At 40.1% G+C, this 25,897-nt stretch overlaps 1 protein-coding gene across 2 annotated transcripts; it reads right to left on the bottom strand.

The window, feature by feature from the left end:
• Positions 1–1,055: 1,055 nt before the first annotated feature.
• Positions 1,056–22,934, bottom strand: katnal1 (katanin p60 subunit A-like 1). 2 transcript variants are annotated; one of them, XM_080197423.1, is made up of 11 exons: positions 22,883–22,934; positions 19,981–20,156; positions 18,136–18,299; positions 14,270–14,435; positions 10,557–10,684; positions 10,371–10,476; positions 6,381–6,539; positions 5,261–5,387; positions 4,332–4,466; positions 3,912–4,038; positions 1,056–3,508 (listed from the first exon to the last, which is right to left on the bottom strand). In XM_080197423.1, exons 2-11 carry the CDS (start codon positions 20,140–20,142, stop codon positions 3,310–3,312), a joined length of 1,473 nt encoding a protein of 490 aa, XP_080053549.1. In that variant the 5' UTR covers positions 20,143–20,156; positions 22,883–22,934; the 3' UTR covers positions 1,056–3,309. The 2 variants fall into 2 exon arrangements, with proteins under 2 accessions (XP_080053549.1, XP_080053548.1); XM_080197422.1 differs by lacking the exon at positions 22,883–22,934 and adding an exon at positions 21,063–21,364.
• Between the last annotated feature and the right edge of the window lie 2,963 nt (positions 22,935–25,897).

Here is a 25,897-nt window from a genome sequence, read left to right on the forward strand (position 1 = left end):
GGCTGCATGGGACCTTTGATTATGCCTACTACTATTCCGAGGCAGCAGGAAGTGTAGGCAGCATCAATGGATGCGAAGCTGGTTTGTCTGATGGCCTGGGCTACATTCACAACTCTTTTGTAGTTTCTTGCGGTCAATGGGAGCAATTATGTAAGGATGACATTGCAGAAACAGCTCTGTGGCCATCCATATGCATATAAATAGCAGGACAAGGAGATGACAAAAAGTTGCAATAAGCTTGAAGTATTATTTAGAGGGCCACTATCACAAAAGGAAGAGACCTTAGTTCCTTACACATAGAAAATATAAACGTTAACAAAGAATTATGAATGGAAAAATTATTGAAAATTGCAGCTTTGCTCAGTAATTATGCTAATAACTGCTGTTATATTCACTGTGCAATAATTATTATATTTAACTCAAAAGGAAAATGTTGAAGCATTGTAATTACAAAAATAGGCTAAAACATGAACCCATAGGATAATGGCTGCCATTGTTCTCAAGTCCTCAACTTAAATAACTTGAAGGACCCATTTAAAAAGATTACAGAATATTTGCTTTCTAATGCAGAGTAAAGTAGGAGTGGTGTACAATCTGATAGTGACTGCCACTCTTCAGAAGATTTGGCTCATTTATATTGAATAGACATCTCAGCAGCTTTTCTTGTCATTTTATCTAATGATGGCATGTGGAGTACAGTTGCTTCCCAGTTACCACATTTGTAAATATTACAGTGCAACTGCCATGCCCTTTCCCTTTGAAGAATGATTTGGTATCTGACGTGGAAGTTCTTCTCATCTCCCAGCCAAGGTCTGTCTTTCACCAATATCAGAACAGATTAAATGATGATTTATTGCATCGTTGTTGAGATACCCTGACATGTACAAATTAGCTTTGGCCTTGGTCTTGGTCTATGCAACAAATGATAATACCTAATTAATTGTGAAGCAGTTTGGGATCTGCTGAGAATATGAAAGATGCTTTATAAATTTAATTCTTTCATAAAATACATGTCATTAAATATGGTTATTTCAAAAAAATCCAAAAGTCATTAATAATTGAAGTGTAGGTTTACTAAGCAGGCTGAGCAGAATTATCCCATTATTACCATAAATTTCACAAAAAACTAAAAAAGAAATTTTATTTAAAACTTTTCATAACAGCAAAAAAACATAAATAATGTGCGAAAATAAGTAATACAATTGCTCATTACCAAAATAGTACATGTAACGCTTTCATGAGGACACAATATAAAATGACATAAAACATTAGCATCCCTTTTTCTATAAAGTTTTTGTTACAAAAAGTGCAAATACTAAAAGAATGCTCGTAACAATAACTAAACATTTAATACTGAGTTAGCACTAGTCAGCAGAGTCAAATTGACACTAAGATTTTAGTCTCTGAATTTAAAAAAAAATCAATTGGCTTATAGAACATACCAAGTTTGAGATTGATACAAGATATACCTGCCCATTCATGCTTCCTTGCCATAGAAGAATGGAAAAAAAATTAAGTTCTTCCATAAACATTGATGTTCCAATGCATTGCACCACACATCTGGAGATGGGTTTGAAGCACAATTAGTTTTCTATATTGTTACTACATAGATATAGTAATGAGCTGAATGTGTGTTAATAGGGCTGTTCACATCTGCCTCTATACTGTAGCCGCATGACAAGAAAACTTTAAAAATGCTAGTTGGTTCCCTGCACTATAAGTTGTCAAAAATAAAATTGCAATTTGTATTTCCAGTAGTAAGATAGCACTGATGACATTTAAAATTGCTTTGGAATTATTCAAATTAGTATGCCTCGTGTTATATGATTAACTCATCTTTATAATAGTGATGCATATGAAAGCAAAATAATTTGTTCCAAGAGAACTAAATAGCTCCAAAGATTAAAAACTGTTGCACAGAAGTACCAATCACATGCCTTTAACTCCCTTAAGAGAAAAACAATTAAACCTTTGGTAGGAGAGTAGTCAATATCAGTCTTTAAGTCCAGACAGGAAGCTGAAAATGGGGATTAGAGCTTGTACTCAGGGGAAAGGACACAAACAATCAATGTAATGGCACACTGCATGGCACAAGTTATAACCCAAATAACCCAAAGGGGAAAACAAAGTGATGCTTTGGAAGAAATCCAATAGATTTGGGTGAAACTGACTTGTTTTCTCAGTTGATTTACTTTACTAAAAAAAGTCACAAAGCTGCTCAGCAGTTGATACTACCATTTCGGAGATATGCAACCTGGCATTAGGGTTTTAGAGCAAACAGGTGGCTGCATCTTGAGGCTCTGCAAATTGAAACGTGCAATTTTGAAGAAATCTTCAAAAATTCGAACAGCATTAACATTTGTTTATTAACATGAATAGTCTGGATCCTCAAATGGACGACAGATTTCATGCAGCACAAATCAGTTAATCTCACCATACTGAAGTTAAGAAAATTAAATAATTGAAGACATTTCAGTCCTTTTTCATAGAAGAAACAATATTTTCAGAAAAGTATAACAATTCAAAATAATATTATCTGTAAAACACTTTCAAATTAAGTTCATGTGCTCAATAGTGAGTTTTAAAGACACAGCATTCATTCCAACTCATCTGAATTTTGTAGTGTCCTTATCAAGCTACTTAATTAGGGGAGTTTTTAATAATAAAAATCATTGCAGCTTAAAAATTATGTCTATGGACAGATAATTTGCAAAAGTATAGCAAACTATGCAATCTTTGTTGTAGAGTACACAGTCCTATGAGATCTTATGGCCAAGTAACATGGTTTCTTTCAAATCTGGTGCCCAAACCAGTAGTTGTTATTACTGTAATGCACTGAATGGCTGTTAATTATTTTATAAATTTGAAGCTTCTCACTAAAAGGAGTATATAGAATTGTGGATTGTATCTGGCAAGAAATATTAGGGCAGAAGAGGAATGAGATGTTTTCAATATGTAGCATAGCTTTGTTGTTGAAATGCTAGTTAATAATTTGACCAACAAGGAGGAGGGCTGTGGATTGCAAAGGGGGTTGGAATCCTACTTCCTTACCAACAGATCAATATTTCAAATAATTTAAAATAGTTTCCTTTTTACCCAATATATGTCAAATTAGTTTATTAATGCCTTAAAGTGCTTAAATTTGCATGTAATGAGTCAGGCTGGATGTAAAGTTGATTCAAGGCTCAAATTGATAATGCATTGTCTATTAAGAACCAAATGTGCAAAAATAATTTTGATATCCTATGACTTCACACAGTATATATTACTCAATACCTTCCACTTTCTGATGTACACTATTTAGGAGAATTACACTGAACCAAACTCAGCCATCCATGTTGCATACTTTTCAAGATCTGAAGCAGAAACTGATTTGGAGATTTTCTTTAGAGACAGCTCAAAGTCGTCCATGGTTACAGGCATTTGTAACTCCTCTTTGGACAAGGCTTTGATTTCTTCTGGAGACAGGCCTTGAATTCGACGTCGCATTGCCATCATGGAAGCATCTCTAAAAATAGTTAAAACAATAATGATAGACAAAAATATATTTTTAAAAGTACTAGTTTCCAGTCAAATCGCTAGTGTCTTCCTTCTCCTTGCTACTGCTCTTTCCATTAGCTTGGATATTGCCCTTCCCACGATTAATGGGCATGATCCAACTTTTAATTTCCTTTAACCTACAAGGCACAGCAATCCATCTCCCTGTGAACAATCTTTAACACTCCTGTGACCTTCTTTAGAATATTTCTCACATTAAGGTGCAATCTTAATTGAAATCAAGTTCAAAGGACACAAGTTTGATTGTTGGTGCTGGGATTTATCTTCTGATTGAAGCACATCACTATGTTTTTAAAGTTACCAGGCTACCCTCTATGCCAACATTTTATCTTAATTTGATTGAAAATGCTTGCCTGCAAACATTCGTGATGTCTGCGCCAGAATAACCTTCCATCTTCTCAGCAATAACTGTAACATCAACACCTAAAGCAACATCGACTCCTCGGAGATTTATTTTCAGCAGTTCTGCCCTTCCACTTGCTGTTAGGAACAGAAAATGACTTTGCTTTACAAACAGAAACAAATTAAAAAGCAATTCCAGAATGTAACTGATGTAGAAAACATGTTTGCATTGTTTGTCAATAAAGCTCAGGCATTGGCTTTAGATAGATATTCACACACCAATTATAAAATAATCACAAAGTGGATTGTTCCATTACTGAAAAGAATGAATGGCTTCAAATATTAAGTAACTAAAAGTACAGTGAGTATATAACTATTCACAAAGACATTCCACTTCAAAAGCAACACAAATAACATTCAAGGAGTTGTACCTGTAGGCAAAGAAATGTAGACCCTTTTTTCCAGTCTCCTCCTCAAAGCTTCATCTATATCCCATGGGAAATTAGTGGCAGCCAATACCATAACCATTTTGGAGGGATCTTCATTATCTGAAGCACCCCCTACACCTGGAATAATAGGAAATAACAATAAATATTTTGAACATGGGTCTCAGATTTTTTTTTCAATATCTTGCTTATCTAAAGCAAATAAACTAAGCTAGTTGTATCTCTGAAATAGTTTTGATATTTGGTGACAGCAATAACAGATATGCATGCATATTGAATCTGTTTTAATGTACATCCAGACTATCTCATCTTTCATATTTAGCTGCACTCTAAAATAGTTGATTACCCATCAGTGTTAAGTTAATCAGTGACTCTATAGTTCATATGGAGAACAGGGACAAGAAAGAAGCAATTGCGACTCATTGGCTTATCACAGCATCAGTAGAGTTCAATAAGATAAACACTAACACAAGCTCAATTTTCCAGTAATGAATTGGATGCAAGTTTGTCCACTGCCTTTCTTCTCTCAACCACAGCATTTGGCAGACTTAACTGCGCAATTCAAATTTATTTTAAGGCAAACACCAGCATTGAATAGGCCTCTAAAGCCAAGAATGGAATACGATAGCAAGTACAAAAATTGCCTAACTTATGACATTAGATGTACAGCAATTTGTAACTGTTATCCCAATTCCAGGAATTAATAAACGTAATTTATGAAGCAAGTAGCAATATAGTTGTGCCCAGAGGTCAGGATAATAGTAGAATTGCCATGATGTAGAGGAACAAAACTGAGCAAATAAACACATCAGTATATATGGGTTTGATTTCTTTAGAAGTAATGAAACTAAAAGGCAACATTTAACACTATGCACAATAAATTTACCAATGCCTTTTACAGAGAGGGAACCTACCATCCATCTGAATAAGTAGCTCTGACTTCACTCTACGGCTGGCTTCATGCTCATCGGATGTGCCCCTACGACTACAGATTGAATCTATTTCATCTATAAAAATAGTTGTTGGAGCATAAAATCGGGCCTGTTAAGGAAGAGTACACAGAATATCATACATATAAAAATCTTAAGTATTCACCTTAGCAAGTGTACAATCTCACCCAAAGCATATCACCTCTATTAATGCAGCGCACCCATGACGATACAGAGTATCAGCCTAATCCCCTCAAATGCAGATTGAGATATGAACACAAATATTGCAGAGGCATGAGTACTACTAACCCAGCCAAGCTGAAACAAAATGATTAAACTTCTATAAGATGGCAATACTTAGCTGAATGAGTGACCGTTTAACCATTAAGCTTATTTCAAGTTTTAAATAAATTAGACATTTATTCAGGCTGTCCAGAGTTCAGTTTTGTTTTCAAATTCCACACATTTCAGCTGTTTTGTGGCGAACAATTTCCTTTAGGAGAATAATTGGTTTAAGTTATGAGATAGTACATGGCAATGCTAGCCACTTACAAGGGCTTCCTAGCCAGTCGATAGTACAGCTTCTTTTAGACTGACTTCCTCAACCTGTCGAGTGTAAAAGGTAAGCTAGATTTGTAGCTATATGAAATTACCCACTCACCAAATAAATAGGACAGTGTCCACTCAAAAGCTTGAAATCAAAATAATGATGAGAGAGGCAACATACTGGGTACTAATCAGTTGTCTCCATTTATAATCACAAGATTGCAGATGAATACTTTCCTCACATTCTTCTGCTTGGGAATGGATGGAAAGTGTGTGGGTGGGGGATGGAAGCTGCTTATTTTCAAGTCAATATTACTTGTTAGTAACTTAGTTACAATAATCAGTCAACACAGAGAAACTCTCTTCAATCTACTTACAGTCTAGATGGTGGTCAATGAGGTGGGGGGGGGGGGGGAGGGGGCAAGGGGAAGGAAAGAAAATAAAAATTTTTTGTTTACGTCTACGCCTGCTTTTCCTTAACATCAAAACAGTATATTTTCTAACATTGACTTAACAGTGAAGAATGAAATAGGCAAAGCTAAAAAGCAATTTTACTTACCATTTCAAATAACAAACGAACTAACTTCTCAGACTCTCCTCTGTACTTGGAAGTTAGTGTGGAAGAAGACACATTAAAGAAAGTTGTACCACACTCTGTAGCCACAGCCTTAGCTAGCATGGTTTTACCTGTGCCTGGTGGCCCAACCATTAAGACACCCTGTAATATGTAAGACAGAAAATCAACAGAATTTTTCATTAAACTGTATTCAAAAATCAAAATAAAATAAAAAAATTAAACAGTATCATTTTCTTTCCTAGTTCATTATACTTTTGAATACAAAATGAGAGTGTTCACAATTACTTGTTTAATTTCCAGCTCTAAGTGATAATATATTCCCGATTGTGTCTTCCTTGTACTTTATAAGTACAGCCTCTATACACAAACAAGTATGTTCATCATCTTTTGGGAGCTGGAAGGCCTTGGGACACGGCCATACCTTATTTGCCTGGGGGGGCCAACACTGAGGCGCAAACTAACAGCAAGAATAATACAATGCAATAATGAATTCAAAAAACTCCAAGCCAACTAAATCAGAAAGAGTTGCGAAGGATTGTACAGAAGGAAACTTGAATGTGAAAGATGAGTTTCTTTCACACAGTAGGGAAGAAATATACCCAAGATAAGAAATTATTATTTTTCTCCATTTGTCTAATCCAAGAATTGTGCCAAAGCTCAAGTTGTTGAATCCAGTTGGTAAAAACATATACACAGCTCCACACCATTGTTCAAAAGAGGCTTTTTAGAAAAATACCACACCAGTTGGTCCTAAAAGTGAAACTGTGCAAGTAAACTGTACACTTTTCAATCACAGTTTTTCTCACTGCTTTTCACACTGTTTAGGAGTAGCAAAAATAGACAATTGTACACAACTTTTTCCTTCTGAACACATTCTTATTGTTCCCTAAAAATTATCCTTTGTACTGGGCAGGTTACAAGCTCCCCTGAGCACTGCTATCTTGTCCATGGGCAGCTTCCCATAGGACCACAGAATTCCTTACAGTGCAGAAAGAGACCATTCAGCAAATCAGGTCTGCACTGACTCTCTGAAAGAGCATCCAGGCCCTCCCCTCTGCCCTATCCCCATGTCTTTTTACCACGGCTAATCCATCTTTGGACACTAAAGGGGCAATTTAGCATAGCCAGTCCGTCTGACCCGCACACCTTTGGAATATGGGAGGAAACCAGAGCACCCGGAGGAAACCCAGGCAGACACATGGAGAACAAGTGAAGTCCACAGTCACTCAAGACCAGAATTGAACCTTGGTCTCTAGCACTATGAGGCAGCCATGCTAACTACTGTGCTGTCCATGTTAACTGCCACTGGACTTTCATAAATTGGAGTGGTTTGTTGATTTTGATGCACAATACATTCCAGATTGCTGTGCACGTGCACACCTTAGAACAAACATGGTTCTCCTCCCACTGGTCCTATCTCCCTCTCCCCTCCTCACCCATCCCATTGAAGACAAAAAATAATTATTTCATCCTTTCTAACCATCTGCTCATTTTCAAGTAAAATTCTTTTGCAACTTTGCTACAATAATTAGCCAACTGAGGCAGACAGAGATTTCCTTAAATTCACTGGCAGTCTAGATGGTAAGAAGCCTCACAACACCAGGTTCTTACTGTGTTTACCCCAGTCCAACGCTGGAATCTCTACATCAGTCTAGGTGGTGGTCAATGGGGCCACTGAAGAATCCTGCAGCTTGGCCCAGTCCAGTTCCACTTTGTCAAAATATTTCAGTGAGGGGAATATAACACCCACTAGACTCCTCATTTCCACCTGCAAGGAATCCAATGCCTGAAACACAAGCCTGGTGAACGTAGCATCAGCCTGAACATGCACATAGACTGGGAGTCCCATCACTAAATTAGTAATCACATTGTTGCATCCAAAAAACAGGGAGAACACACACTAAGTTTTATTCTCAGGACGCAGGTCCTATTTCATCTAGCTGACACTCCAGGACACTGTTGGAGGTGCCATTGTGTTAGATCAGAAATGAAATTCCTCCTGCTCTCTCAAAAGGACAAAAAGACCCGATAGAACAATTTCACAGCAGAGTTATTCCTGATACCCTTGCCACTATGTACCCCTTAATCAATACCAAAAAAAAATGATCATTTGGTCGTTATCACATTGCTGTTAGTGGGCGTTTGCTGTGCCCTAACTTGGCTGCCACATTTCCCACAACAATAACAACACCTAAAAGCACTTAAATAAAAGCAAAATACTACAGATGCTGGAAACCTGAAGTAAAAAGAGAAAATGCTGGATGAACTCAGCAGGTGTGGCAGCATCTGGGCATTTGGGACCCATGTAATTTTTCTTCTAAACTCAGACTTGCTGAGCTTATCCAGCATTTTCCCTTTTTACTTCAGAAGTACTTAATTGGCTATAAAGCACTTTGGGACATTTACAATGCAAGTCTCTCTTTTGTTGAAGTGCCATGCAAATTCCTCTAATGGTTGAATCCAGAAGAGGGCTTAATATTTTTTCCCATAGAGGCTATAGTGAAACTTTCTCCCTGCAAAGACCACGAATGCTGCCACCAACTGAAATTTTGAAGACTAAGAATTTCATTAGGTAAGAATATCAAGTGATTTGGAACAAAAACAGGTAAATACAGTTGCATAAAGATAGGCCATGATCCATTGCTGAATGGATGACAGAATAGACTAGTGGGTTTGAATGGCCTATATCTTTTCTGAGGAATAATCTTTATTAGAACATATATCTAATAATAGAATTGTAAAATGAGATTACAACACTGAAAGCATTTGTAGGTTTACAAAAATGTTCAGAAATGGAAGAAAACAAAGTTACATACATCATAAGAATATGGAAGATATGAACCTTTCTACTCAAAACTACTGAATACCATGTTCATTAGCCTGTACAAATAAGCAATATTGATTTTAAAAGGATCATTTCAGTAATATTTATAGAAATTCTTGTCCCAGATGGGTTCATCTGATTACTCAAAGGAAGCACAGAATTTGCTTCTTAAAAAAAATTAAATCAATAAGTTTAAAGTAGTGACGTTGGGTGGATTTAAACAAGAAGTAATGTTCTATGTCCAACGTGTATTGGGCTCAAGTTGCAGTTTTTCCAGAATTCTTCCTCTTTGCACAAATGAGGAATTGAACTTAGGTTGGCTGTCACATGAGTAGAGGGAGGAAACTACACAATTAAGGCGGTAACAGAAAATCACATCTGTTTTAGTTTGGGTGGGTGGTTAACTTTAACGTGCAGTATTCTTCCCTTCTTACATGGCCATTAGTCTACATTTAACATACAACGCACCATGAAGTTAAAGAGTATAAACAATATGGAAAGGCAGCTTAACATAAATGGTTTTGTTTCTTGAGGACGGGTACAAGAACAGAGGAATTGGGGAGTACATATTGACAGTCGCTGAATCAGACAGTTAAGAAAGCACATGGGATTCTTGGCTTCGAAAACAAAGGCACAGTTTAATACAAAAACCAGGAAATCATGTTAAACCTTCACAAATCTCTGGTCAGGCCTCAGCCAGAATAGTGTGTACATTTCCAGACACCACTAAAGTCAAGGCCCTGGAGAGGGTAGAAATATCCAAGATCGTTCTACTCTGAGCAGAGAAGGTTGGAGGGGTAACCTTTAATAGGGGCAAAGTTATGAGGGGTTTTGATAAAGCAATAGGAAGAAACTATTTATTTTGGCAATAGATTCCGGGTTCATAGATTTAAAATAACTAGCAAAATAAGGAGAAATGTCTTCAGACAAGATTAAGACTAGGAACACACTACTTGGAAAGGTGGTGGAAGCAGATTCCATCAGAACTTTAAAAGGGTGATTTAGCACTTTCCTGAAGACAACTAATGTGCCAAATTACAGGGAAAAAGTCAAAGTATAGGACTAAATTGGACAGCTCTTTCAAAGAGCTAGCACGTCAAATGACCTAAGATTCTATGGCGATCTCAACAACAAAAACTAATTTCTACCTTCCAGGGTCGCCTTATTCCCTTGAAGAAGTCAGGCATCCACATGGGTAACACAACAGCTTCTCTCAAAAGTCTCTTAGCATCTTCTAAATCAGCTATATCATCCCTGAACAGAAAATGAAGATGTTAAGTTTTGGTCATGGGTGCAAAATGTATTTTTAATACCCTAATATTAAAACAGCATACCAATGGACATTGGGATTCCTGGAAATAATATCTCTCTCCAGAACATCAACTAAGTCCTTATCGTAACCAGTTCCATCAAATCTTTTGCTATCTGCATCTCCTGCTGCTTCCTGGAGATTTCTTCTGCCCTGTAACCAAGTTGACAAGAAATTGTTAATATTCTATTAGCATTCCCGTATATCAACAGGTATATAAAAAACACAAAACAGATTTTCAAAGCTCATGGTAGAAGGCAAACATGGTCTCATTTTAGTCCTGCCCTTTGACACACAAGTGATGAGCATGAAAACACAAAATGGAATAATCCAGCCCTTGACCACTTAGAATGTCAGAATGTTAAAAGGCCATCATTTGTCTTGCCTTTAGTTGAAGAATGAGGAAAAAAATAACAATTTTTACCTGAAGCAATGAAAATGTGAAATTGTGAACTGTTTAATATAGAACTTCTTAAAATGTTTGATTCCCACTAATTAAGTAACTAAAGCCAAGGGCCTGGATTTTTCCTGTGTGAACAGCAAACTTGTTAACAAAGTTTTCACATCATCATCTTGGGCCCAACATTTCCAAACAAAAAAGACCCTCCTCCAAAGTCTCTTTATGAACAATTTTAAAAACTTCACGCCACTGAGGACACACATACTGGAACACATTTCAGCTTCCAAACTGACTGTGGAGATCTCAATTTTTAAACTGCCTACTAACACTATTCTGATATATAAAAGTATGTATAAATTCATTACTTTTAAAAAAAGATTCATTTAATCTCACTGCATAATTCTGATTTTTAAAAATTAATTCTCTTCGGAGTTTCCTTTCACAACATGGCTTTGTCAAAGGGAAATCACGGTTGACTAATTTATTAGAGCTCTAAGTAACAATAACAATGGATGAAGGAGAACCTGTAGATATGATGCACTTGGCTTTCCAAACGGTGCTTGATAAGGTGCCACACCAAAGGTTACTCCATAAAATAGGGGTTCATGGTATAGGGGGTAACATATTATGCTTGGGAACTGATTAGCTAACAGGAAGCACAGTAGGGATAAATGGGTTATTTTCAGGCTGGCAATCTGTAACTTGTGGAATACCACAGGAATCCATGTTGGAACTTCAACTATTTATTTGATGAAGGGATCTAGGTATAGCTGCTAAAGTTGCTAACAACATAAAGATAGGTAAGAAAGTAAATTGCGAGGAGGCAAAGAGTCTACAAAGGGCTAAGACAGGTTAAATGAGTGGGTACCAATTTAGCAGATGGAGTATAAGTTAGAAAATGCAAACTTGTCATTATTGGCAGGAAGAATAGAGAAGCACTATATTATTAAAATGGAGGGTGATTGCAGAATTGTGCATTAAAGGGATCTGGGTATCCTGGTACATGAACCACAAGTTAGTAAGCAGTTACAGCAACTGATTAGGAAGGCAAATGGAATATAATGATTTATTTCAAAGGAAATGGAATATAGAAGTAGGAAAGTTTTGCTACAATTGTACATTGGTGAGTCCACATCTGGAGCATTGTACAGTTTTGGTCTCCATACTTAAAAAAGGATATGACTGTGTTAAGAATTCAGGAAGTTTTCACACAACTGATTCCTAAGATAAAGGAGTATCTTACTGGAAAGGCTGAACCGATCAGGCCTATAGACGCTGGAGTTAGAAGCAAGTGAGATTGAATTGAAACATTAGGTTCTGAGGGACTTGACGGTAGATGTTGGGAGGATATTTCCCCTTATGAGGCAAATAGGGGAAACAGTTTAAAACTAAAGAGTTTCCTATTTAGAATGAAGATGAGGGTTGCAGAGGGTTGTTAATCTGTGGAATCCTCTTCTCCAGAAGTCAGTGAAGGCAGGATCACTAAATATTTTTAAGGTTAAAGTGGATAGATTTTTGATTGACAAAGGAATCAAAGAGCATAGGGAATAGGCAGGAAAGTGAAGTTGAACCACGATTAGATCAGCCATTAACCTATCAAATGGCAGAGCAGGCTCGAGGGACCGAATTGCCAACTAATGCTTCTAATTCATATGTTTGTGCGCATTATTATTCTTTTGCTTCAATGACTTTTAAACATTAATCCACACTGCAGCAATTGAGTTTGGACAGATTCTGTGGGTGTAGCATCTATTTACTGCATCCTCTATCCCAATCACGTTTTCCCTGATAGCCAACATTAGTGAATGCTGCAAAGCCACACGAGGTCCAAGGGAAATTTATGCACTCACTGCCACACTCGGGAAATTCACTTTACTTTGCGATTAGGGGCAAATGACATCGCTTCACTGCTGATCATAAAATCCAGACCAAAGTCATTGGTGCACCTGAAATCCCAGTGCTGCTAAATAAGGCAATTTCTAAAGAGCAGTCATGTGCTTTGACTGTCTGGTATTTTCTGCCAAAGTGTTTCTTGAGCACCTTCTTAATTTGCAGGAAGATTTCTGCAACCATTATCTATGCTGTTGAAAAGCACAGTAAAATGAATATTCATTTACCACTGGTACTTCAAATAATTTGCCCATCTGCTCAGTTAGCTGCAATTTTATTTTCCCCATTTTAAAAAACACTTCTGGAATTTCTTTCTCAGTTTAACCTAGCACCAATTGGTTCTTCTGGTGCTTTTCTACAATTATGCTATTTGTTTGAGTAAAAACAGTAGGAATAGAAAGTTCAAAATTAAATGAAAGCGATTTTGTTTCATTGTCACACTTAAACTGAGAATTTAAATGAACATGTTAGGCAACTAGTGGTTTTGTGCCTTCCTGCCTCAACTTGATTGGTGACTTCCCAAATTTGGTCAAAAGCCAAGATCTCACGAGTTGTCAAGAATATGTGACCACTTCAAAGATGTTTTGAGGGCCTTCCTGACACGATTGCGCTATCCTTCTGTGAGTTCCTTGCTGTGACCGAGTTCTAAATTTGTTGCTCTAGGAGTTTGGTGTCAGGCATACCAACTATATGTCATGCCCAGTGGAGCAGCTTGAGTGAATAGCGCTTTGTTGCTGGACATGTTGGCTTGAGAGAAGACACTACTGTTGGACTGCCTTTCTTACCACTGGATTTGCAGGATAAGTGCAGCTCAAACAAGCAACCTGACATTGTCCAGGACAAAGCAACTTCCTTGAATGGCATCACACCCAGCAGCTTAAACATTCAACTACCACCAGTGCACCATGCCTGTTGCGTATACGTGCAAGATTTATTGTAACTAACTCACCAAGGCTTCTTTTGACAGTATCTCCTAAACCCACGACTCTACCACCTAAAAGGACAAGGGCAGTCATTAAATGGCAATAGCACCACTTGCGAGTGCCCCTTCATCATACACACTATACTGACTTGGAACTATATCTCCATTCCTTCATCGCTGAGTCAAAATCCTAGAACTCTCTCTCTAACAGCAACGTGGGTATACATACACCACATGGACGGCAGTGGCCCAAGGTGGCAGCTTACCATTACCTTTTCAAGTGCAATCAGGGACAATAAATGTTCACCTTGTCAGCAATGCACACATCCCAAGAACAAGAAAAGCAAAGCTAAAACCTAATTGAGGAACAGGCTACTTCAACTATGGTGAACATAATGCAAAGTTTGTGGTTTTTGAAGGAGCATATGATTTGACAGTTCTAATATCTCAACTTATAGAAAATAATCAACAACCCTGCCTATAAGTGAAAAGAACAAGTTTCACAGTTGCAGCACAAAATGCATACCTTGTCATCTCTTCCTCTTGCTCTGGAATCACCGCTATGCTTGTTGCTAGATTTATCAACTCTACCAGCCTGCTGACCTCGACCCCCAAGTCCTCGTGCCTGGACAAGTGGCGATTCTTTTCGCGCAGGTTTAACCTCACGATTCGGCCGCTTCATCAGCGGAGCTCTGTGAAATTCAATGTGACATTGCGTTAGGTACAACATAATTTTATGATCAGGCGATGCCAAAATAATAAGCTAAGTGATCAGCACCAACTGAACCTTTCCAAGAGGTGTGACCAAAAAGTGAAAGTACTGATCATAGAAATGTATTTTAAAAAAATCAGTTTATTGTTACTGCAATTAAATTTGACACCGACAAGAAAATACTGCAAATTCATACCGCTTAATTATTCATTTATTTATTTTTAATTTGAAATCATACTGATAAGGCAGATATTTTGTGTTACCTTCACAGTAGAGGATATATTAAAAATTGTGGAAAACCAAATGTCTAATGAAAATGATGAAAACAAAGTAATTATTAAGAAAAAGTACTGAAAACGTGATTAAAAGCTGATGAATATTGTCGCCCGGAGATACCAACAACTAAGTGTTTTAAAATAGAGATCAATCATCTGTAGAGATGATTGATGCAGAATTAGAATTTTTCAGAATTCCCTAGAATCTAGAGTGGCTGCTCTGTGCACCCCCACTGTTCAAAAAGAGAGAAAACAGGAATCTTTCAGCTACAATGAAAAAGAAGTATTCAGGCATCATCAGTGGAGAGACAAACAGAATAAATGTTGCAAGTCAATGACCTTTCTTCAGGAGTGGGAAATGTTCAAAATGTATTAGGTGACAAGCATGCAAAAGGTGAGAGAAGCTGGGAAGAAAACAAAAATGTCTGTGATAGGGTGGAATACAGGATAGACTAAATAACAAAAGGCCAAAGGAATTGGCAATGGGATAAGAAAAGCAGCAAAATAACATGTCTAAAAGAGGTGAAAATGGTAGGATATTGGTCAGTTCCCCTCATCAGTCGCAGGGAAATTGCTAGAATCCATTCTGAAAATATGAGAACATAAGTAAAAAAACAAAAAAAACAACAAAATTAGGCATGACCAACCCAGCTTTATGAGAGGGAAATCATGTTTGACATTGAGGTGTGAGCATCTCTAGTACGTGGGTATTTATTGTCCATCCCTAATTACCCTTGCGAAGGTGGTATGGTGAGCCACCTTCTTGAATGGCTACAGTCCATGTGTTATAGGTACACTTCCAGGAAGGGAGTTCCAGGATTTTAACTCAGCACATGGAGGGACAACAATACTGTTCCAAGTCAAGAGAGACTTGCAGGGGCATTTGCAAGTCCCATATTTCTGTTATCATTGCCCTTCCAGAGTTCACAGGTTTGGAAAAAGCTGTTGAAGTAGTCTTGGCAAGTTTCTACACTACATCTTGCAAGTGTATTACAACCACTTGCATCAGTGGTAAAGTTCGTGTTTAAACTGTGGATGGGACGCTGATAAAGTGAGCTGCTATGCCCAGAGTGGTGTCGAGCTTCTTGAGCACTGTTGGAGCTCCACTTTGAGAAGTCTCACAACACCAAGTTAAAGTCCAACAGGTTTATTTGGTTGCACAAACCACAAGCTTTCAGAGCACTGCTCCTTCATCAGGTGAGTGGGAGTTGTGTTCACAAACAGGGCATATAAAGACACAAACTCAATTTACAAGATAATTGTTGGAATGTGACTCTTCACAGATAATCAAGTCTTAAAGGAACAGACAATGTAAACACTTCTTACTGTGCTTACTCCAGTCTAACACCGGCATCTCCATATCAGAGCTTCACTTATCCAGGCATTCAATCACATTTCTGATTTGTGTATTGTAGATGATGGACCGGTCTTGGGAAATCATGAATTGAACTCTGAGTCTGACTTGATCTTTAGCCATAGTATTTATAAAGGTGGTGCAGTTAAACTACTAGTCAATTGTAACCTCCAGAATCTCAGTGGGGAATTTGAGTGTAACTACCAGGATGGTTGAGAGGGAACCAGAGAATATGGTATATTTACATTTTCAGATACATTGGGATAAGGTGGTACAGTCACTAGCACTGCTGCCTCACAGCTCCAGGGACCTGGGTTTGATTCTCGGCTTGGGTCACTATGTGGAGTTTACATGTTCTCCCTGCGTCTTCATGGATTTCCTCCTGGTGCTCCAGTTTCCTCCCATAGTTCAAAGATGTGCAGTTTAGATGCATTGGGCATGATAAATTGCCCCTTAGTGTCTCAGGATATGTAGGTTAGAGGGGTAAATATGTGGGGTTACGGGGACAGGGCATAGGTGGGATTGTTGTCAGTACAAACTCAATGGGCCTAATGGCCTCCTTCAGGACTGTAGGGTTTCTATGATTCTAAGATGTCACAGAAGTGTGTGCTACACAAGACTGGGGATTGGATGATAGGCAGAAAAGCAAGAGTAGGAATGAATATGTAATTTTCAAGATTGCAAGTGTATCTTATGGAATGTGCAAAGATCAGTATTCGGACCTCAGCTGTGTACAATTGTTATGCAATATCTTAGATCAGAGGAACAAGTGTAATATATCCATGTTTGTTGATGATGCAAAGCTAGCAAAGAAAGTAAGCTGCGAAGATGGTAAACTATGCAGGGATACAAATTAATTAATTAGGCAAGTTGGCAGATGGCATATAATATGGAGAGGAGTAAAATCATTCATTTTGGAGAAGAAGTTTTTTTTAAGGTGAGAGATTAGGAAGTGTTGCTACGCAGAGGGATTTTAGGGGCCCCTGGACATGTATCATAGAAAGTTAACATGCAGGCACAGTAAGGTAAATAGTATGTTGGCCTTTATTGCAAAGAGTTTTATGTATAAGAATGAAGAAATCTTACTGCAATTATAGAGGTTATGGGGTGGCCATGTCTGGAGCACTGCTGTCCAATGCCAGCATCTCCACATCACAGAGCACTGCTTACAGTTTTACCCATAATATACTTGCCCTAGACAGGGTGCAATGAAGGTTTACTAAATTGATTCCTGGGATGAGGAGACTGTCCCATGAGTAGAATGGGTTTATATTCTCTGGAGTTTAGAAGAATGAGAGATGATCTCATTGAAACACCTATAATTTTTACAGGGTGGCACAGTGCAGTGGTTGGCATTGTTGCCTCGCAGCACCAGGGACCCGGGTTCGATTCTGTCTTGGGTGACTGTCTGTGTGAAGTTTGCATGTTTTCCCCATGTCTGTGTGGGTTTCCTCCAGGTGCTCTGATTTCCTCTCAGTCCAAAAGATGTGCAGTTTAGATAGATTAGCCACACTAACTTGCTCCTTAGTGTCCAAAGACGTGCAGACTAGATGGATCAGCCATGGTAAATGTGTGGGGTTGCGGAGATGGAGCAGGGGGAATCAGCCTGGGTTAGATGCTTTCAGAGAATTGGTGCAAACTCGATGGACTCTTCCAGAGGGCACAGGATGCTCAGTCGATGAATATGATCCAGAACAAGATCAAAAGAAATCTCGGATACTCGGGGAATCATAGCATATAGAGTGGAAAATGGAGTTGACATAGTTAGGCCATGATCTTATTGGATGGTAGAGCAGCCTCAGTGGATAGTATGGGCTATTATTTCTCTGACTTCTTTTGTCATTTGCCCATCACCAAGCACAAATTGTTTACTAGCATATCTGTGTTGGATTTGTACTGCCATTGCCTTAAAGTTAATGCTTTGCATCATCATACAGCTAACACTGATGTTAGAAATAGATTTTAAGTACTGTTCACAAACAGAAATAGAAAACCCATATTCATAAAACTCAAGTTTTACAAAACTAACATTCAGTATAAACTTTACACACCGGTGTTCAACAGGAATAGGTGGTGGCCAAACAGTGGGATCTTTGGAAGATTCATCTTGTTGAGGTGCACAGAAATCAGTAGGAGGTTTCTCTACTCTGAAGCTTTCCAGGGTGTTAACAATGCCTTTGACTTGCTCATATTCTTCGACCAAGTCTTGACGCACCTGGAAAACAAATCACAGCAACATTCTGTTCATTATTTCTGAGAGAGAATTTGAACAAGGCCTGCTTTGACTTCCTCAAACACTAGATTTTTCTAACTGCATTTGAAAATGATATAGGCACATTCAAATGAAAGCCACTTCTGCCCTTTATCTTAGGGATTCAGAAAATTAATATGGCTAGAGTGTGCCTTTATTGTGGCTTTTCCTTTTACCCCAAATTGAGTAGAGATGATAAAATGATGCAAATTATCTATTAAAATAAGGCTCAAAAGTCACATCCAAGTGAAAAAAGCAAGGCAGGGCAAAAATGCAAGTTTATTTTTACTCTTGGGGCAGCACTGGGGTGCACTGCTGCCTCACAGCACCAGGGATCCAGGTTCAATTCCAGCACATTGTCCCCGTGTCTGCATGGTTTTCCTTCAGGTGCCCTGCTTTCCTCCCACAGTCCAAAGGTTGTGCGGATTAGGTAGACTGGTTATGCTAAATTGTCCGTTAGTGACAAGGGAATTAGCAGGGTAAATGCATGAGTTATGGGAATAGGCCTAGATGGGATTGTGGGATCGGTGCAGACTCGATGGGCTGAATGGCCTCCTTCTGCACGCTGCCCCGGTTCAGTAAAGTTGATAAAAAAGGAGCAAATCATTGAGAGCGCTGTGGGGAGCAAACTTGGAGCTTGAATATACAAGGAGGCAGCCAGAGGTTGGTGACTCCATGCTGCCTTTAGAGCTGGTATTCTACTTGACAGGACCAAAAGGTGAGAAACCGCACTTGGTACTTGGAATTTGAGTGTATGTAATGATCCAGGAGAAAATAATCTCAGATGGTGAGCTTGAAACCTTGCAGATTAATTCAGGTTGCAGCCATCTGGGTGAGAGCGTGTGGAAGAGAATTTCCAGGCAAGTTCTTTAAACATGGAGATTGGAAACCCTTGTGCGATGGGCAGAATTTCAGCAAGAATAATTGGCTCGTGGTGTGGCAAGCCTCCAGATGGGTTGAAATCCACAGAATCTGATTGGGATATCCAATCACAGATCACCTGTTAATTCACATGCACCCCTTACCTATCCTGAATATTCAAGTACAAGATAGATACTGTAAGTTGTGTTATTGTTGCAAATTGAGAGCTATAGTGAAAGATTTGTGTGAATATTTGTATCACCTTCTTGTGTTTGTATTGAGATGTTTCTCACCTTTATGATGTCATATAGTTCATTTTTCTTGATTATAAGTCTTTTATTTGTGTTAACAGTTCATAAACCTGTGAATTTGTTCAGTAACTGTCCTCCAAAGTTTCAAAAAGTTAAGATCCATCAGCCAGGATAGGATCTGACAGGTCCAGTATTATCAGCCAGACTGTAACATTACAACACCTCAAGCAGTTGTAATAGAACATCCACATTGATCTTAATAGAAAGAGATAGATTGGATTATTTAATAGGGATCAAAAATTAAATTTCAAAAACCATCTGGGAAAACAATTTCAAGTCATGATATGAATAATAGATGCAACATAAATTCCTTAATATTGCCAAACTCTCTCACTACAAAATTTCTTCATCATCTCACCACCAGTAAACAGCAATGTTGTTGAGATAAAAGATAGCTAGAGCAAATGTGAATAAACAAGCATCTTGTTAAAGTATAGGATGAGTGGGAAATTTGGTAGAGGATATCATCGTACTTGCTGCCATTTCATCTTTAACGCTGGATCTCGGATTGACTGACTGTGCTTCTGAATCTGCTGGATCACTCCTTGGTAGTAAACCATTGAAGAATCATAGTTTCCAAGCAGGGCATATTCCCTCCCTTTTTTCACATTATCGTAAATCTCCGCCAAGCTCATGGTGCTCCACACTCCTGAAAGATTCAAACATTAGTATTAAGTGTGCTTTGAAATTCATGTTTCTGCATTAAATCAGAGAATTGCTAATCCCACTAAAGTTAAAATGGGTCTTCAATGCTTGACACTGCCAACAATAAAAATATGCATTTTTGAATAATTCTGGGGATTTTTAACATGGGCAAGTTTCAGAATATTTCACTCAATAACATGTTGATTGATTAAAGCTTTCTTAGAAACATAGATGTTTACAACGCAGGAGAAAATTCAGTTCATTATTACTATGCCAGCTCTCTGATTGTGCAATCCAAAATTAATCACATCATACCCTTCATTTCCAATAACCTGGTGCCTTCCTCCGCTTTAAACATTTATCCAATTTACTCAACAGATGTATTGCTTTCAGCCTCAACCACTTCCTGTGCAGCAACATTCTTTCCACACTCCAACAATGTTCTTTCTTTATTTTAAATCATACTGCACAGAAACAGGCCCATTTGGCCTAACATGTCTATGCTAACCATCAAATATCAATCTAGGGTTATGGGGAGAAAGCAGGAAAGTGGAACTGATCCACTTCAGATCAGCCATGATCTTATTGAACGGCAGAGCAGGCTCGAAGGGCTAGATGGCCTACTCCTGCTCCTATTTCTTACGTTCTTACACTAATCCCATTTACCAGCACATGGTCGATAGCTTACTATGCCTTGATGATTTCAGTGCTCATCCAGATGCTTCTAAAATGGAGTACCTGCCTCCATCATCCTCTCAGACAGTGCTTTTCATATTTCCACCCCCCTTGTCCTGGGTGTAAATATTTTTCCTCAGATCCCATTTAAATCATTTACTCTTCATCTTAAACCTATGCCCTCTGGTCTTAGACACCTCTACCATGGAGAAAGGATTCGTACAATCCAACCTACCTAGGGCTGTCATGATTTTGTATCCATCAGGTCTGCCCTCAGCATCCTCTGTTCCAGAGGAAACAAATCCAGCTTACACAATCTCTCCTCATAGCTGATAAATTTTCATCCCAGACAACATCCTGGCAAATCTCCTCTGTACCCTCTCCAGTGCAATCATGTCCCTCTAATAGTGTGGCAACCAGAACTGCACACAATACTCCATCTGTGGCCTATCCAATGTCTTATATTCTGCACCCCAGCTAATAAAGACAAGCATTCTGTATGCTTTCTTCACCATCCTATGTACCTGTGCTGCCACCTTCAGGGATCTAAGGACTTGTACACACGATGCCTTTGCTCCTCAATACTCTCTCGGAGCTTACCATTTGTTGTGTATTTATCAGACCCCCCAAAAACTTATGATTAATTTCCACCTGCCAATGCGCTGCCCAATTTACCAGCTGATCAATACTAATCAGGGACGTGCAACTGGTTAGAATTGGAGGAACAGAGCTATTCAAGGGTTATCAGCCTGAAGGAGATTACAGAGAAGGAGGGGAAAAACCATGCAGGGATTTGAAAACAAGGATGACAATTTTAAAATCAAGCCCTGTGCAATAGCAAACAGCCAATACAGATCAGCAGAGGGAAGAGTCAAAGGGATTGGTGAGAGTTAGGACATGGGCAGAGTTTGGGGTGAGAGCTGAAAGTGAGAGGCTGACCTGTAGTTCAATGTTATCTCTAAAATTACTATTCCAAAGGCAAGCATATCGTTGCCAATTTATCAACAATACAACAACTGGAAACTGCTTATATCAGATATGCACCTGACACTCATCTAATTAATTAAAGTATGCCTAAGAATAAAAGTTAAGAAAAAAAATTTTGTACAACATGCAGCAGGACAAGTTAAATAAGCAAAAAAAAAACCTTTGTTACGCTTGAGGCAAACACTTTTCGACATCATTAGTACTGGAGTTTAAGAATTACTTCCTTTTATTTGCTCTGGAATTAAATTCATTCACTGACAAAGGAATTTACTGAACGCCCAACCAATTCTTCTTCCTTCGGGAAAAAGATACAAAAGTCTGAGATCACGTACCAACTGACTCAGAACAGCTTTTTTCCTGCTGCTGTCAGACTTTCCAACGGACCTACCTTACATTAAATTGATCTTTCTCTTCACCCTAGCTATGACTGTAACACTAGTCTGCACTCTCTCCTTTCCTTCTCTACAAACGGTATGCTTTGTCTGTACAGCAGGCAAGAAACAATACTTTTCACTGTATGGTAATACATGTGACAATAATATAGCAAATCAAAAATTCATTATTTTCACACATATACATGAGTAGAAAACTGAAGAAATGTGATTGCTGGGTCAGCCTTGCTGGAGATTGTAGGGCTGTCTACTGTGTATAAGAGCTGGATTTGAGCTGTAATTTAGTGCTACCCCTCTGAAATCCGAGCCTGTCTCTGGCCGCTCACACTCCCGGAATGTATCTCGTCTCCCAGGACAACGGGCCAGAGCCTGACAGCTCTACCGCCGTCACCCCCTCCCTCAAACCCCCTTCCACTGAACGGAGCTTCAATTCAGTGCATATTAGTCACCGGCTGTCACCCCCTTCCCTCTCGACCGGGGAGGGGGAGGGAACTGCAGCCCATCGACAATCCCCCGCAGCAGCCTCAGCCCATCGGCGACCACTAGGCCTCGCCAGTATAGGCGAGCGGGCGGGGCACGCCCCGAGCAGGCCGCCCTAGGGGTACAGGCACGGAACCTCCGAGCGGAGCAGACTCCACAGCCCGGACCAGCTCCAGCTCCGCTCCCAGGCTTTTACCTTCGGTACCGGCGCTCTCAGTCTGTGCGCTGCTCTGGCTGGGGCGGGGCCAAGGGAGGGAAGGGGGCGGTTACCATGGGCGGGGCGAGCAACCGAACTCTGACCGCCATCACAATGGCCAACTGACCAATCAGCGGGCGACTTGGGTGAAGGCGCGGGCGGTTTTTTGGGGCTCCGACTGACGCTGGGGGGGGGAGGGGCGCCTGACGGGGATCGAGCGGGACGGGGGGGGGGAGGGGGAGGGGGGTCTGACAGAAGATAAGAACATAAGAAATAGGAGCAGGAGTAGGCCATCTGGCCCTTCGAGCCTGCCCCGCCATTCAATAAGATCATGGCTGATCTGTCGTGGCTCAGTTCCACATTCCCGCCCTCTCCCCATAACCCTTAATCCCCTCTCTTATCAAAAACCCATCAACCCGCTTCTTAAAAATATTTAGCGAGGCAGCCTCCACCACTTCAACGGGCAGAGAATTCCAGAGATTCACCACCCTTTGAGTGAAGAAGTTCCTCCTCAACTCCGTTCTAAACCGCGCCCCCCCTTTATCTTGAGGCTGTGCCCCCTAGTCCTACTGTCCTTTCTGAGCGGGAAGAGTCTCTCCACCTCTATCCTATCCATCCCATTCATCATCTTATACGTCTCAATGAGATCTCCCCTCATTCTTCTAAACTCTAACGAGTACAAGCCCAGTTTATTCAGCCTCTCCTCATAGCTCAACCCCCTCAACTCCGGTATCAGCCTAGTGAACCTCCTCTGCACTCCCTCCAAGGCCAAAATATCCTTGCGTAAGTGCAGCGACCAAAACTGCACACAGTACTCCAGCTGCGGCTTCACCAGTGCCCTGGTGAGGCCGCAGCTGGACAGGTACCGGGAGGGACGGGGTGGTGGTGGGGGGGCGGGTACCAGGAGGGACAGGGTTGGGGGGGGGGGTTACCGGGAGGGACAGGGGAGAGGTGGGGGGGGTGGTGGTGGGGGGGGGGGGAGGTCTGACAGGTACCGGGAGGGACGGGGGGTCTGACAGGCACTGGGGGGAACGGGGGGGTGTCTGACAGGCACTGGGAGGGACGGGGGGTGTCTGACAGGCACTGGGGGGGACGGGGGGTTGTCTGACAGGCACTGGGGGGGGTCGGAGGTTGTCTGACAGGCACTGGCGGGGACGGGGTGTCTGACAGGCAGTGAGGGGGACGGGGGGGCATCTGACAGACACTGGGAGGGAGGGGGGTGGGGGGGAGGGGGTCTGACAGACACTGGGGGGCCCTGATAGACATAGTGGAGGGGGAACAGTAGACATGGGAGGGGGAGGCTGATGGACAATGAGGAGTGGGGGGGAAGCTGATAGATGCTGTGTGAGGGTGAGGGATTGATAGACATTGTGGGCAAGAAACACTTATGGAGTAACATCATTTAGATCCAAAACATTCACTGTTTCTTTCTCCAAAGATGCTGCCAATCTAAACTTATCAAGTGTTATCTGTTTTTATTTCAGATTTCCAGCATCAGCAGCCACTGTTCTCAAAGCAAGTCTGCTCTGCTATTCACATTTTTCACATCCCCATTCTCCTGCTTTTTCCCCATAACCCCTGATCTCCTTATTAATCAAGAACCTATCTATCTCTGTCTTAAAGACACTCAGTGAACTGGCCTCTGTAGCCTTCTGCGGCAAAGAGTTCCACAGTTCTACAAACTTCATTCCTCTGCCATTGTCACACCATTCAAAGCAAATGTACAATCGAAGAATTCCCCATCTCTACCATTTGTAATTATGCTTTCTCATTGTGCAAAATCATTTTTTAAAATTATTATTTATTCATTCGTGTCACAATGCTTACATTAACACTGCAATAAAGTTACTATGGAAATCTTCTAGCCGCCACACTTCAGCACCTTTGTGCTCTGAGGTGCCCATCCCTAATTGCCTTTGAACACATGATGATGTCCCATCCACTATTGAGTGGTTTGCTGTGCCATTAAAGGGCAATTAAGAGTCACCACATTGGATCGGTCTGAATCAGGTGGAAGCCAGACTGGATAAGGACGGAAGATTTTCTCCCCTGAAGGCATCTGTGAACCAGATGGGTTTTTATGACAATTCACTAGTTTCACGATCATTATTAATGAGACTTCTTCAAGATTTTATGAATTGAAAGTAAATTCCTCTGGTAGTCATGATGGAATCTGAATTGGTCTCCAGAGCATTAGTCCAACCCCTGAATTCCTGGTCCAGTAACGTTACCACAAGGATACTGTCCCCCAACTGATCTTAAACATCTTCTCTTCAGAGTCAATGCCCCTCGTTTTCCCATATTTCTTGTGTCCTCTTCCTGCTTCCCCTTTAAGATGAACCATATTTACATCCCCCACCTCCCACCTAAAAAAATGACTTGAGTCGTATTTTGGTGTGTGTCCAATTGACTTATCCTTTATTATGTTGATTATGCCAATGAGCAGACTTGTGTGTTATCATTGATGTTGAAGGTGGGATAAAGGGCCCCAGGGTGTGCAGAGGGGCCTGTATTGCAGGGAACTGTTGAATATGAATACTCCATTTTCATTCAGTGCAGTTGCCAGTGAGATTATTTAGATGTACACATAAGTAATTGTGTTCACTATATAATTTTTCTCTTTGCCAGAAGGTGAGTTACAAGTCATCTGCTATAAGGGCTGGGAGCTGCTGAAACAAATTGTTGGATTAACGTTTTTGTGGCCATGTCAGCCTGCCAATCATTGTGAGCCTTGGGACTTCCTCCAATGCCTGGGCACTGAGCTATTCATGATGTGGATATGCCGGTGTTGGACTGGGGTAAACACAGTAAGGAGTCTCACAACAGGTTTATTTGGTAGCAAAAGCCACTAGCTTTCAGACCACTGCCCCATCGTCAGATGGGTAGGAGTTCTATTCACAAACAGGACATATAAAGACACAAACTCAATTTACAAAATAATGATTGAAATGCGAGTCTTTACAAGTAATCAAGTCTTAAAGGTACAGACTGTGAGTGGAGAGGGTGTTAAGTACA

Source organism: Carcharhinus amblyrhynchos, chromosome 10, assembly GCF_965287045.1.
Source record: "Carcharhinus amblyrhynchos chromosome 10, sCarAmb.v2.hapA, whole genome shotgun sequence".
Classification (NCBI taxonomy): domain Eukaryota; kingdom Metazoa; phylum Chordata; class Chondrichthyes; order Carcharhiniformes; family Carcharhinidae; genus Carcharhinus; species Carcharhinus amblyrhynchos.

Bases quoted from the DNA above. Each gene is read 5' to 3' on its own strand.
- katnal1 (XM_080197422.1), bottom strand. The intron at 10,477-10,556 runs GTATGCTGTTTT...TTTTCTGTTCAG, and splicing joins AGGAATCCCAATGTCCATTG to GGATGATATAGCTGATTTAG. The intron at 4,467-5,260 runs GTAGGTTCCCTC...CTATTATTCCAG, and splicing joins GCTACTTATTCAGATGGATG to GTGTAGGGGGTGCTTCAGAT.